At 40.9% G+C, this 13,867-nt stretch overlaps 3 protein-coding genes across 3 annotated transcripts in view; all 3 read left to right on the top strand.

Annotated features, from left to right (window-relative positions):
* LOC131240335 (transcription initiation factor IIB-like) overlaps positions 1-13,867 on the top strand; it is a 44,023-nt gene that overhangs the window by 13,182 nt on the left and 16,974 nt on the right. The window lies entirely within an intron of this gene.
* LOC131238985 (uncharacterized) lies at positions 1,804-2,872 on the top strand. The gene is made up of 2 exons (XM_058236555.1): positions 1,804-2,296; positions 2,424-2,872. Exons 1-2 carry the CDS (start codon positions 1,804-1,806, stop codon positions 2,870-2,872), a joined length of 942 nt encoding a protein of 313 aa, XP_058092538.1.
* Positions 3,637-8,657, top strand: LOC131238986 (transcription initiation factor IIB-like). Its single transcript, XM_058236556.1, has 4 exons — positions 3,637-3,702; positions 4,483-4,590; positions 5,179-5,409; positions 8,520-8,657. Exons 1-4 carry the CDS (start codon positions 3,637-3,639, stop codon positions 8,655-8,657), a joined length of 543 nt encoding a protein of 180 aa, XP_058092539.1.

Below are 13,867 nucleotides of genomic sequence, written 5' to 3' on the forward strand. Positions count from 1 at the left end.
TAAAACTCTGCAAAGTGTTTGGGTTGTGGAACATTAAAATTGAGGCAGACTCGCAAGTGATCAACTCTCTCAAGATTGCCCATGTTTTCCTGGCTTTGAAAATTTGGTACGTAATAGGGGATCTCCATAAAGTTCTATTCAGATATAAATTTCTCCATCTCGTCTTTTGGGAGGGTAACTGTGCAACGGATAGCTTGGTGAAAATGGACAGCAACAATTCCAGGAATAGAGTGTAAGAAGAAAGGAAGAGCTTCTGGCTCAGGTAAAAGGCAAGATTTTTATTTTTCCTGGATTGTTCGTATAGGCTATGCTTTCATTCAACAAATTCAAGTGGTGTGCTCCCACCTTCTGCTCTTCACTGAGTTGGTTATTTTAAATCTGTAGTTGACCCCTCTGCATGTTCTTGAATATGAAGCTTGGTTTGCGATGCTTTTAATTAATGTGAAGTAAATGTAGTATGGAGAGTGAGCATTATGCTGCAAGTGTTCAGATATAGTACTCGCAGCTGTGTTCAGATATCGTATTTGATCTTTAGAGATGATATCATTTTTTAAAAAGTTTTCTTTATTTGGTGGAACATTGTCTATGGATACTTGTTCATTTATGTGCCTCATTATTTCAATTCTTACTTTTAGGGTTCGGTTCCATCTTCAGTTACAAGTCACGGCATATTGATTGATGGAAACTTTTTTCCGCATGTTTTGCAATTTTCTTATGGAACATTTAAGTGTGTTTGGTTGCACCAAATATCGGGAGATTTCATAATTAATCAATCTAATTTGGTGTATATTTCCATGATATATCTCATGATATTTCGTGAAATTTAGTGCAATCATACACCCCGTTAATGTTGAATATTGGGTGTTGGGTATGGATGCGCATAGTTTTGCTTTTTTGGGATTGTTGATATTTTGGCAAATCCAAACTAAACTTGCTTGTTCATTGCTACGGTTGACTCTAAGGCACTCAGAACTGGATGTTTGCTTGAGGTCTGAATTTTAACTAGAGCATGATTTTTACCATTATGATGCTCATGCTTGAATAAGAACTTCTAGTTTGAAATATGTAGTAGAAGGCATGTCCAATTCATATGATCCAAATGTGGGTGGCATAAATAGGATAACCCGTGAATAGCAAAAAAGCTGAAAATGCTGAAAGAGAAGCTTAAGATATGGAAGACAGAGGTCCTGGCCAAAAGAGAGGAGTTTGACAAGATAGCTGATGAGATTCATGAACTGGAACTAAAAGAAAAGGTGATAGGGCTGACGGAAGAAGATAGAAAGAAGAGGGAGGGGCTATTCCTAAGTAATGAGGGTAAGGCGAGAGGAAGAAATTAGATGGCGCCAAAGATCGAGGGCGATTTGATTGTAGTAAGGAGATAAGAATCCTTGCTTTTTCCATAGGATAGGTAGTGCCAGGGCTCGTGCTAACAAGATTTCCAGTTTGGTGGTAGAAGGGGAGCTCATTTCTAAGAAAGATCAAATCAGTGAGGTCATTGTGTCTTTTTATAGGAATTGGGGTAGACCAAAATTAGAAGGTTTACAGTTTCATCAGATTTCAGCTGAAGATGTGGCTCTTATGGAAAGACAAATGTCGGAAGAGGAGGTTAAAGCAGCGGTGGCTTCTTTGGTTGTGGAGAAATCCCCAGGGCCGGATCGATTTCCAATAGCATTCTATTAGAAATTCTAGCACATAGTGGGGAAGGATGTTACGGATTTTGTGGTGGAATTTTCGGAGCATGGTCGTATGTCAAAAGAGCTCGGGGCCACTTTTATAGCCCTAATCCCTAAAAAAGAGGGAGCAATGGAATCGAAGGACTTTAGACCCGTGAGTCTCATCGGGGGCCCTTATAAGATTCCGGCCAAGATGTTGGATTCCAGATTTAGGGAGTGCATATCCAAAGTTATATCAGAAAATCAAGGGACTTTTGTTATCGGAAGAAAAGCTTCCAATTTGGCTCTAATTGCTCATGAATGTATTGATTCTATGTATAGGGAGAGGAAAAGCAGTCTCGTGTGCAAATTGGACATTGAGAAGCCTTATGATCATGTTGATCTCAATTTCTTGGACTATATGCTTGGGAGGATGGGTTGTAGCATTAAATTGCAGGGATGGATTAAAAAATGTGTGCGCTCAGCCTCTTTTTCCATCTTGGTGAACAGGTCGCCTAAAGGATACTATAAAGGTTCTTGTGGCCTCTGCCAAGGTGATCGTCTATCACCATATCTCTTTGTGCTTGTAGTTGAAGCTCTTAGCAGGATGCTTAAAAAGGGAGAAGAAAATGGTCTATTCACAGGTTTTTAGATGCCGAATATGCCGAGAAGCATCTCACCTCCAATACGCTAACGGCACGCTTTTATTATGCAAGGCGAATGTGGAATCTGTTCGGAATTTGAGAAAGATTCTTGTTTGCTTTGATGCAGCTTCAGGTCTAAAGATAAATGCAGCGAAGTCGGACATGCTTGGAGTGCATGTTGAGCCTGGCGATTTGTCTCGGATGGCTGCTGCTTTCGGGTGCCGAACTGGATCCTTCCTGATTGAATATTTGGGGTTGCCTTTATGTTTGGGGAAATTGACAAAGCATCTATGGGACATGGTGATTGAAAGAATCGAGTGGAAGCTTTCAACGTGGAGGAGATATATGTCTTTGGGGGCTCGCCTCACGTTGATTAAATCAGCTTTCTCCAACATGCCGCTTTACTTCTTGTCTCTATTTAAATGCCCAAAATCAATTTTGGACAAGCTTGAGAAGTTGAGGAGGGACTTTCTTTGGCACAGGGACTGCGAAGGGAGAAAGTTTCATCTCCTAGAATGGGACGAAGTGTGTAAGCGGGGACACAGCTCTGCTTGGGAAGTGGATTTGGAGATTTAGTGGTGAGGAGAGCTTTTAGAGAAAGTTGATTGCGGCCAAGTACTGAGTTTAAATGGGTGGATGTTTTTGTTAAAGCCTCTTCATCTTATAGAGCTTTGGGCGCTTGGAAAGCAATTATGGGTATGCAAAATTTGGTGAGTCAGGGCATTTTCTACAAAGTTGAAAGGGGGTCTCGAATTAGATTATGGCTGGATAGTTGGTGTGATGCGCAGGCCCTTTAGGGCATGTTTCCAAGACATGGTAGGCTAATGCAGGGGCTAGTTCATGTGGTGGATTGCTACTCAAGAGCCGAAGGGAAGATACTTTGGTGTCCGCCTTGCCGTAGGAACATGTCGGATGCTAAGATTGACGAGCTTGTAGTGTTATTGGAGCTTCTTAATTCGGTGGATCTGGATCCTCTCCAAGAAGACAATATTGGGTGGATGGGGAGCAAATCTGGCAAATTTTTGGTTAAAGCATTCTACAATCTCATATCTTCATCAGCCTCTAATGCGATTCCGGATCACCCATTTCATTGAGCTCCCCCTAGAGTCGTTGCCTTCGTATGGTTGGTAGGTCGGAAGAGAATCCTAACTATTGATAATGTTCACAAAAGAGTGCTCATTTTGCCCAATATTTGCCTTATGTGTATGGGTAATGGGGAATCGATTGACCATCTATTGATCCATTGCTCCTTTGCCACTATAATTTGGAATTTCTTCCTATCATGTTTGGGTATGGATTAGGTTATGCCAAGTCAGTGGAAGAACTTCTGTGGGCCTGGCATGGCGGGGGAGGGGGGAAAGGTGAGGAAAGCTATTTGGCGGCTTCTTGTTATGGCAATTCTTTGGGTAATTTGGGGCTCCAGGAGTGGACGTTGTTTCCGCAATATGATTGAAGGGGAACACGAAGTGATTCTTAGGATTAAAAGGCTAGTGGCCGAATGGGCGATGTTTGTAAAGGCGGCTTCAGCTACCATTCCTTTCTGAGTGCCTTATGTCTTTGGGCTTGTATTCTTTTCACTTCGACATTTTTTTTAAAAAAAAAGTATCGTTACTTCTCAAAAAGAAAAAAGAAAAAAAAGTGGGCGTGACAATTTCGACAATGATGCCTATGAAAGGGGGCATGTCAGGCGAACATAGTATAAATCAGGTTACAGGCTTGCAATATAATTGGTGGGCGGGCATCAGTGTTTTGTGTTTGGGGGGCTTGGGGAGTGAATTTGGATCTCATTCTAATGGGCTAGTGAACATTTTTAATATGATGGTAAAAATATAAATTAATGAATGATTGGCCATTTTATTTCTGAAAACTGTAAAAACTGTTATTTTCTTTATAATATATGGATATACACTTAAAGATCACCTCTGCTTACAATGTTTTGGAAATTTTCCCTAAGGATTGAGCTTGCAAAATATACAAAAAGATGGAAGATCTAAATCCTCTTGGAGGAAGGAATCGGGATGCTATGTCGGGTGCTTCCTTGTACATCACTTGTTGGCAAGAGGACAGGCCTCACATTGTAAAGGGTTTAGCTCAAGCGTAAGTTGTGGATATATCACGATTTATACTTCAACATTTATAAACTTTGAATTTGCAACTTTTGAGTAAAAATTGCCTGTTGCCAATAGAGCTATAAGAATGGAAATCGCTCGGCCAAAAGAGTACTTGTTAAACAACTGGACGCAGAGATCGGGCAGGTGATGGAGATAGGAACTATACATGCTGTTGATTTTTTGGTGAGTTTCTTGAAGCAAATGTTCCTTTCTTTTCTATCATGATTTTGGTGCAAAATTTCATGATATTTCATGGTTTTTGGTGCAACCAAATGCACCCTTAGCTCTACAATTATCTGCAGCATTTCAATGTTGAATCTGGGCATTTATGTTTTTCTTAAAGAGGAATGCTCATCTCACAAGCACAACAGTGCACCTAAACATCATGGCTCCCCATGGGGTCATGTGACATGTTGGAAGAAAATCCAAACTGCTCATCTGAGCAGGGGCACAGTGTGTGTTCAGAAGATGCAGAAATGCTATGTGTGAGTTGAGAGTGTCCACATATAAGTGTGTTGATGGGCAAGGATAGGCTACACGTGGATTCGAAATGCCCTAGTGTTCTCAGAAGTTGGAGCCCTCTGCTCTCCTGTTTCATCAGTCTCCAGAAGAAATGCTGCATTCTTATGGGGTTGTTATCTAGCTGTAGGGAGCCAGGTCCACCTGTGAGGGCATGAATCTTGTATGTTCATACCTTCTTTTCAGGCTGGTTTGTGTCAAAAGTGTGGTATGGTCTGCATGGTGAGATTGATGCCCTGCTTCCGGTACTAGTTTAGGGGAGTTCTGGGAGCCAGTGTTGTGCCTGCAATTCTAGGTGCTATGGTAGGTGGACTGTTGCTATTGATAATGCTCGGAGGTAGCTGCTTGGTTGCTAAGATGCTGCTGCTTCCTGTGCAATTGTTTGGTGTGTATGGGCTGGAAGTGTTGCAGTGTTGGCTATCTATGGTGGCAGTTGTTTGGTTGCTTTGGCCTTGCAGTTTGGAGATTGCTGAAGAATGTCTGGTGCTGTTGCATGCTTTCTGTTTCTGTCCAGTTTGAGGGCTGGTTTTTGTTTTGTTTTGTTTTGTTTGTTTGTTTTTAATGGTTTTATCTTGCCTGGAGTGCTCTTGGGTGGGCCTGTTTTCATCCTCTTCTTTTCTTTTGTTTCTTCTTCTTCTTCTTCTTGAGCTATTGAGTCATGTATTCAATAAGCGAGGGTCGCATTTTTGGCGTCATCCATCCGAATGGCAGTACAATTATACTTGAAAATCAACAAAGCTTTAGGTGGTAAGCTCCCACCTTTATCCAAAATAAAAAAGCTCTCTTGTTGTACTTTGTCAGATGACTTGATTCATACACCATTATCTTATATAGAACCGGCCTAATTTTACAGAGGCGTTTTTGTTCAAATCTCGGAATGACCAATCAAGAAATTAAATCTGGCCAAGAGACTGTCAAAAAGTCAGAACTGCTCAATATTGGGTTATTGTGCTTTCAAAATTTTTGGTTTAGGTCGTTCATTGATCTGTCATTTATTTTTCAAAATTTGTATTCTAGTGTTATGCATAAGTTGAAATGATTGTTACTCTCAGCAGCCCTTATCCACACTGTTGAAGTGCTCTTGAAATATTTGGTTTCTGCACTTGATTTTTGTTAGCACATCTGGTTGATTTTTTGCACAAACCTTTCTTCTATACAAAGCATGGATTGCAAGACACAAAAAATCTAGTACTAATCTACAAAGGATACCATATCCATCATGATATGCCATATATTCTGGTACTGGAGGTGACAACAGGCTGATTCTGGTCTAGGTTAGGGTCAACCTGAGCCAGACCCAATTATTGATCAGGTCCATGCACCAAACATCACTTGGATCGGAAGATCCTAGCTAATAGAATATTGGGCCTTTCTTAGTGGAATGGGACCATTGATGATCACATATAAATCCTCTCACTTAGATCCACCCTTTGGTAGTGACCGTGGAGTTTGAACCCCATGGCCCCCCAATGTCATTTGCTTGACGTTGACACGATCTGGTATCCATTTAGATTTTGATATTATATGGTAGAAGTTTTTTTTTTAAAATTAAAAAACTATTATCAATCAAAATTTGGACATGAGAATACAAGGAATGTGGCAAAGGAATGTTAAGTTGTGTATTTCCATGTGAATTCGTTGATTTTGTTGCATCTAGACAAGGTGTCTCATTGTCCTATTTGATTAAAAAAATATCAAGAAGCCCTTTCGGGGAACTCAGTAAGTTTTGAATCAATCCTCAATATATATTATTTTAAGAGAACTTCTAGAAATACCCTTTTCAGGGTGAAAGGAAATAAAGAGGAAAAAATATATAAACAGAAATCACAGCAAGCCCTTAAACAGTCAAAACAAGCAAACATATATCATCAGTCTGTACAAGTAAGAAACATGATGCATGTATTAATGTGCTGGTAGCATCAAGCTGGCCTTTAAATACTTTTCTAGTCTTTAAGGGCCTGTTTGGATGCTACCAAATAAGTAGCTTTTTTAACTTACATAAGTTAATTACTTTTCTTAAATAAGTTAGTTTGGTTATTAAACATAAATAAGTAGCTTGGTAGAAAAAGTAATTATTTTTTTCATTTTCATTGGTAACACAACAACTTAGGAAATTATTGAAGGGAATATACTCTCTGTGGCCATGAAACCCTTTTAAGTTCATGAGATTGGAAAATCATCCCATGAATGGGTAGATGATCTAGTGGGCCCCACATGATGGACGATCTACATCAAAGGTCCACCCCTAATGACGAATGACCCAGATCCAAGGCAAGCCCCGCATGATGGCCAACCCACATAAAGGGTGGGCTCCCATGATAGACAATTAATAATGATGGGCCCCACATGATGGACAATCCACATCAAAGGTCAGCCAAATGATGAGTGGCCCATATCCAAGGCAGGTCTTACATGATGGACGGTCCACATTGGAGGTGGGCCCACATGATGGGCCATGGATATCGAACATGGGCCCCACATGATGGATTGAAGGTGGGCCCTATCTAATGAACTGTGCACATTAAAGGTTGGCCCCTAATAATGAATGACCCACATCCAAGGTGGGCCCTGCATGATAGATGGCCCACATCAAAGGTGGGGCCCACACAACGAACGATCCACATCAAAGGTTGGCCCCACATGACGGATGGTGGATGTGAGGGGGATTGAACGGGCTTTCGGGTAATTACTTATAATGTTGGAAACCAAATATGCTTTTCTACTTTTCGGATGATATGTTGTTTACCAAACATGCTTATCTGCTGATTAAGTAGAAATCAAAATAAGCTACTTGTATCATAAGTAGCTTATCTTAGGTAACTTACCTATCCAAACGCCCTCTAAAAATAAGAGGGTTGTCAATGTTTGATGTTTCTTTCATTTTACTTGTTGATTGAAAAATTTTCATATGATTTGTTTTAAATGATTGAGTGTCACTTCCTTTTTTTAAATGTTTTCATACCTGATTATCATTCTTCAGACTTTTCTTCTGTACCCAATAGACATTCTTCAGACAATTTTCTTTTCTTTTCTCATGAAGGTCATGTTACGTAGGAGCAACCTTATATCAGTTGCAGCTACAATTACCTACAGGATAAACCAGTTATCAGATGACAAGAAACACTTCTAAAAGGTAGTAAATTCATTTCTTCTGCTTGACATTGTCATGATTATGCGGAATGCTAACCTCATGTGCGAATAGAGCTTACCTCGATTGGGACTTGTGGTAGGTGTGCATGATATTGCACTGCGCATCCAGTGTGCTCCATCATGGACAAGCCATAACCCAAAACCCACATAGGGTGTATGATCCTAACCATTTGATCATTTGAAACTTAGGCATAAAGATAGAATGTTAAAAAAAGAGAGGCCACCAATATTTGAAGGATCATCTGACTACTTATCCAAGTACTCTCTCTCGCTCTCCATCCCTCCTTTCAGTGAATTTAAAAATTCAAAACAACTACTTTTAGTGAATTTAAAAATTCAAAACAACTATTGAAACTTGGAAAGTTTGTTCAAGAACTCAACCGAATTCCGGTTTTTAAGCATGGTCTTATGCAAAGATCCTTGCAATGGATTTGTTGTTGCAGATATTTCCATTGCAAGTTGCAACTGGAGTTGCAGAGGGGGCCATCAGGAACACCTACAAGTATCTCTATACCCATGCATCAAGGTTGATACCGAGCTCTTTTATTGAAGAGGAAGATCTCAGAGACCTCAGTATGTGAGCAGAAAGATAAAAGACCCTCATTAAGGGCATTCAAATTTAAGAACAAGTATCTGAAGTTCTTGAGTTTCTTCTTATTGACTGACCAAGGTAAACAGTTGTTTATTCTTTTTAGAGGATTCTCTCTCTCTCTTAGATGGTATGAATTCTAGATGGTTAAATTCAAAATATTCACATAATCAAGGGGAAAAAAAAGTTGTTGGAGAAAGAGGGAAGTAAATGAAGATAGAAATATGAATCCTTTCGATGACTTCTATTGATTTTTTTCTTCTTCTGAAAATGCTTATGCTTTGGTATATGCATTGGATATGGGCCTCTGGGGTCCACTTGTGGGCAACCACTATTGGGTAGGTTTTACATGTATTCATTCCCTCCATTTTAAAAATTCTCTGGGAGTTAAAATTTCGAGTTTTAAACCTAAAAGGGAATAATACGGGAAAGAGAATGCCTGCCTCACCTAAACTCTTCCCATATCCTCTCTAATCCCTCACTCATAAAAAGAAAGGGATACAAATAAATAAATAAATAAATAAATCCAGAGTTTTCACATACAATATAGGGAGAGAAAATACCCATGTGTCCATCTGACCTGCCTTTGGATGATTTAATTCATTGATCATTATTTTGAGGCTATCTTAGCCATATAATCAAAAGGGTCTCCCGTAATGGTTAGGCGGACCATTAGATGTGCATCATTCATTTTTCGCTTTGTGCAAAGGTCCTAAATTATGTAAACCGTCGGATCCTGCGGGCTCATTCATCTGGTCTGACTTTCAATTGTATCATATTTGACAATCCCAAACTAATAAGCTTTAGATATCGATCCAATTTGACCATGGATTTTTAATATTGGCCTAATTGGATCAATCAATGACAAAGACTACCAAACATCTTATGGGCCCATGTAAGATAATGTATCAAAGGTGTGGCCTACATCTACTTGGACCATTCCTCATGTGGACCCAACAATTGTCTGATTAGAACACGTAGGCAAATCTTAAAAAGCTACTATTCATTCCGAGCCTACATCTTCTCGGAAATAGAATGACTATTGACATGAAATGGTTACCAAATACGCCCTGCAAGTTTATGGTGACTTTTACTCAAATTGTCATACAGTCGTAGATAAGAGTTTTCTATAGGGACAACAAACCTATCACTGGCCCACAAACATTTATTAAGGACAGAATCTGACCTGACTCTTTTATGGGCTTACATCAGAAGCATGGCCCACTAAAATGTTAAAAAAGAAAGCCCATGTATGCAATGGTCCCTTGATTTACCAATAGGATTAAACATGGAATTAGGTGCTTGGTAACCTAAATTGCTTTCAAATATCATGAAATGATTACTGCTCGAATTATGAAAAAAATGTATCTATAAAAAGGCCCTTGCTTTTTGAGTGTTTTACTATTACCACCTTTTGACTTGAAAGTGACTGCCAAATAGCCTTCGAAGTTTAAATCATAGTTCAAAAACTTGGATGGTTGATACAATGGAAAATAAGTTCTGAAATTTAATTTAAGTGTTGAAAACTTAAAAAGCGTTGAATTATAATTTTGAAATAATTTTGAGGATATTTTAATTAAAATCAAAAGAAATTTCAAGGCATCACCACTTTCAGCATTCAACCTTGAGCATAAGTGAAGGGAGGGGAGCTACCAGGACTAGATCACGTACTGAGTAAACTCTGTGGGGCCCACTGTAATTTATGTCTTTTATCCATGCTGTCTATCCATTTTACCATATAATTTTATGGCATAAGCCCAAAATTGAAGCATATCCAATGTTCAAGTAGACCACACCACAGGAAAACAGTGTGAATTGAATGCCTACCATCGAAAACTTCTTGGGACCACAGAAGTTTTGGATCAAGCTGATGGTTCTATTTTCCCCTCATCCATATCCGAGTGATCTTATGAATATGTTGGATGACAAATAAACATCAGTGTAGGCCCTTGTAAGGTTTCAACGGTGGATATCATTATTCCCAATGTTTTATGTGGTATGGTCCACTTGAGCTTTTTGTATATGCTTTAATTTTGGGCCTGCCCACTTGATCTGGAAAAATGGATGGACAGCATGGATAAGACACACATCCATGGTGGCCCTACATAGTTTACAAGTGTAATTAGTTACTCCGTGCATAATCTTTGTCCGAAAAAAGGAAGTGGATTGGCTGGGAAACGGATTGGCTCCTCCCTGCAGCCAGCCATTGGCTGGTGGCCGGTGCTCTGTGGACCCCACCATGATGTATGCGTTTCATCCATGCCGTCCATCTATTTTTATAGATCATTTTACACATTTACGGTGGAGGTCTAATAAATTTTCCTACACCCGTCCACAAACTCTGGGACCTGATCAGGGAACGGTGACCGTCGATCACAAATTGGACCCGTTCGACTAAACCCCAAATCCGATCGTCCCCAAATTTTGCATGGCCCTTCATCGGGCCATGAAGCAACGATCCTAGGAATTTCATAGCCAGAGGGCTATCAGAACCACTCCAATCACCAGAATGGACCCCTCAGGGCCGTTTAAATATCAGAACTGTTGACTCAAACCTCACAACCGTCCATCCGTTTATTTCCAAATTTTACACGGGCCCAAATCGAGCCATAGGGCACCTACCCACCAAATTTGGTGGCCAAAGGAGTGTTAGGGCCACGCCAACTCCAAAAATGAGTCCTAGTAGGCTATTTTGAGAATTTGAGGAAACTTAAGGCCAAAGGGCCCAAGTCTAGGGAATAAACCCTAGCTCTCATAACTCTCCCTCATTTGCCACAACCACCAAGAGAGAAAGAGAGTGAAGGAGCCAAGAGGAGAGGATAGTGTGAGAGGAGGTGATTCAAGGTAGACCCTATATCGAGGTGGGAACTAAGGAAGCCGATCTTGCATCTCCCTATCCATTTTCTAAAGAAAAAACCCAACACTACAACCCCAAGGATCGTCCGTTGATCGTCTAGGTATGATCCTTCATCCCTTTTGCTTGAAATCCTTGTGTAAAGGAGGGACTTACATGAGATTCTAACATACAATGTATGCTTTAGGGATTCCGGCAATTCGATCCCAAAATCCACGCTCCTAGGTCGTTCCCAAGCCTTCAACGAATCCGAAGGTGCGGACTATTGTTCTTAGGTGGCCTAGCACCAATTTTAATACGAGATTAATGATTTTGGTTGCTTGGATGTCATATTTGGAGAATCTAGAGAAACCCTAGGAATTGTAGGTTTGTTGAAATAATATGGAATTGTTGGTTTGACTCTTATGATGATTGTTCTTGCCTCTCACATGATTTGGTGTATGGATGATTACATGTTCATGCCTTGTTTGATTTTTCCATGTGTTGTTGCTTCATAGGATGTATGATTTATTACTCTTGTACATATGATTTCTCAACATGGAGGAAGTGTTAACTTCCTCACCAACCCACACCACACACATACACTTTATTCATGATATTAATAGTTGCTTGTTAGAGAAATTTGAATTGTATGTTGAGCAACATGAGAACATGGTGTTGAATATGCTTGATGTTGCATTGGTTGTTGGCATGCTATGAGTCACTATTCCTACCCTTGGGTTGGTCAGGAACTTGAGGAGAGACGGTAGTCCCATCGGTAGGACTACGCTATGGCAAGACCCGGGGGTTTGGGCGGGTGTGTTCGGGTGGTTGTAGTTCGACTACATGGGACCCTCGTGCCCGATGTCACACGCCTCACGCTCGCCTGACTCGTGAGGTCTAGCCTACCGTCTGACCAACCTTGATTGTTAACCCTGTTTGCTCACACATGTTTGGAACCTGGAATACCCTACAACCGTGGTAGCCCATCAATAACCCACTTGAAATTGGTCCACAGCCTCGTGAGCCGGGCATGGTGGAATGGGACACTGTGTCCGAGCTGTCGGCCTATGCTGGGGTACCGCGCCTCCCCGTAGTGACCGCGAGCGATCCCTTTCTCACGGCACTCCTCATGTGCTTGAAGTCGGGGATGAGGAACCCGACGGGATCACGGACCGCGGGGTCTCGGCCTCACGCATTGGGGGGTCTTGGCCTCGCAACCCGTTTAGGGCGTTGATACGTGGGGTGTATGTTGAGCAATCGGCTGAATGAATGGACCTAACTAATAATACGGCTAACACAATCGCATTGCATCGCACTAATTAGGGTGGCGACTCGGCAATCGAGGTCGCACGAGGGAGCGTTGTGGTGAGGGCATGCATCATTTCATGCTGCATACATGCACATTAATAAGATTACTTAGACTTATGTGATTGTCTGCTTTTCATTAAGATCATATTAAAATTGATGCCTGTGATAACTTAAGGTTAATAGCACCCACCGAGTTGATCACTCACTCCCACTCTGAGATGGTGTTTTAAAACACCAACCAGATCCATTCATAGATGCAGGTGACTCGAGACTTGAGGAGCCTGGCGAGACGAACTTGGACGAGGAGGACGAGCTATCATACTTCCAGCTGATGGAGGGTTCTCCGCCTGCTTGAACGGCGGGATTAGGATGGCTGGGCGGTGGGCTCAGCCTTATTCTTTTGGGACATAGTATTCTTTTGTTATTTGGATTGGGCAACGCCTTGTGCGACCCATTTTTATTTTGGACCTGTATATATGATAGATCTCTTTCATCTTAGTAGACTTGTGTGGTTATATTCATGTTCCAGAAAATTTCAGGCTGCGCAAATTAAACCAGATTAAATGCTCATTAATGAAAGTCGGTTATAAGTGACTCTCGAAAACTCGGGAGTTGAGCGCAATGCGAGACCCCCGAATTCCAGGGCGTTATATAACCCCAAGAAGATTTCAACAGTGAATGTCAAATATTTTGTGTTCTAATCTCAATGGCCACCCACACCGGCCGTAGTGGGATTTCACTACCTATGGGTATCGTACCCAAGACCTTGTGTCGAAACTCCTTAGAGTCTACCCTGGAGGAAAGGACTCGAACTTAGAAATATCTAGTAATCAAATTTTATTTTATTGTCCAATGAATATCTAGTAATCAAATAGTGAGACATTATTATTAAGTGTAATTAGTTACTCCGTGCATAATCTTTGTCCGAAAAAAGGAAGTGGATTGGCTGGGAAACGGATTGGCTCCTCCCTGCAGCCAGCCATTGGCTGGTGGCCGGTGCTCTGTGGACCCCACCATGATGTATGCGTTTCATCCATGCCGTCCATCTATTTTTATAG

This window comes from Magnolia sinica, chromosome 3, assembly GCF_029962835.1.
Source record: "Magnolia sinica isolate HGM2019 chromosome 3, MsV1, whole genome shotgun sequence".
Taxonomy (NCBI): Eukaryota; Viridiplantae; Streptophyta; class Magnoliopsida; order Magnoliales; family Magnoliaceae; genus Magnolia; species Magnolia sinica.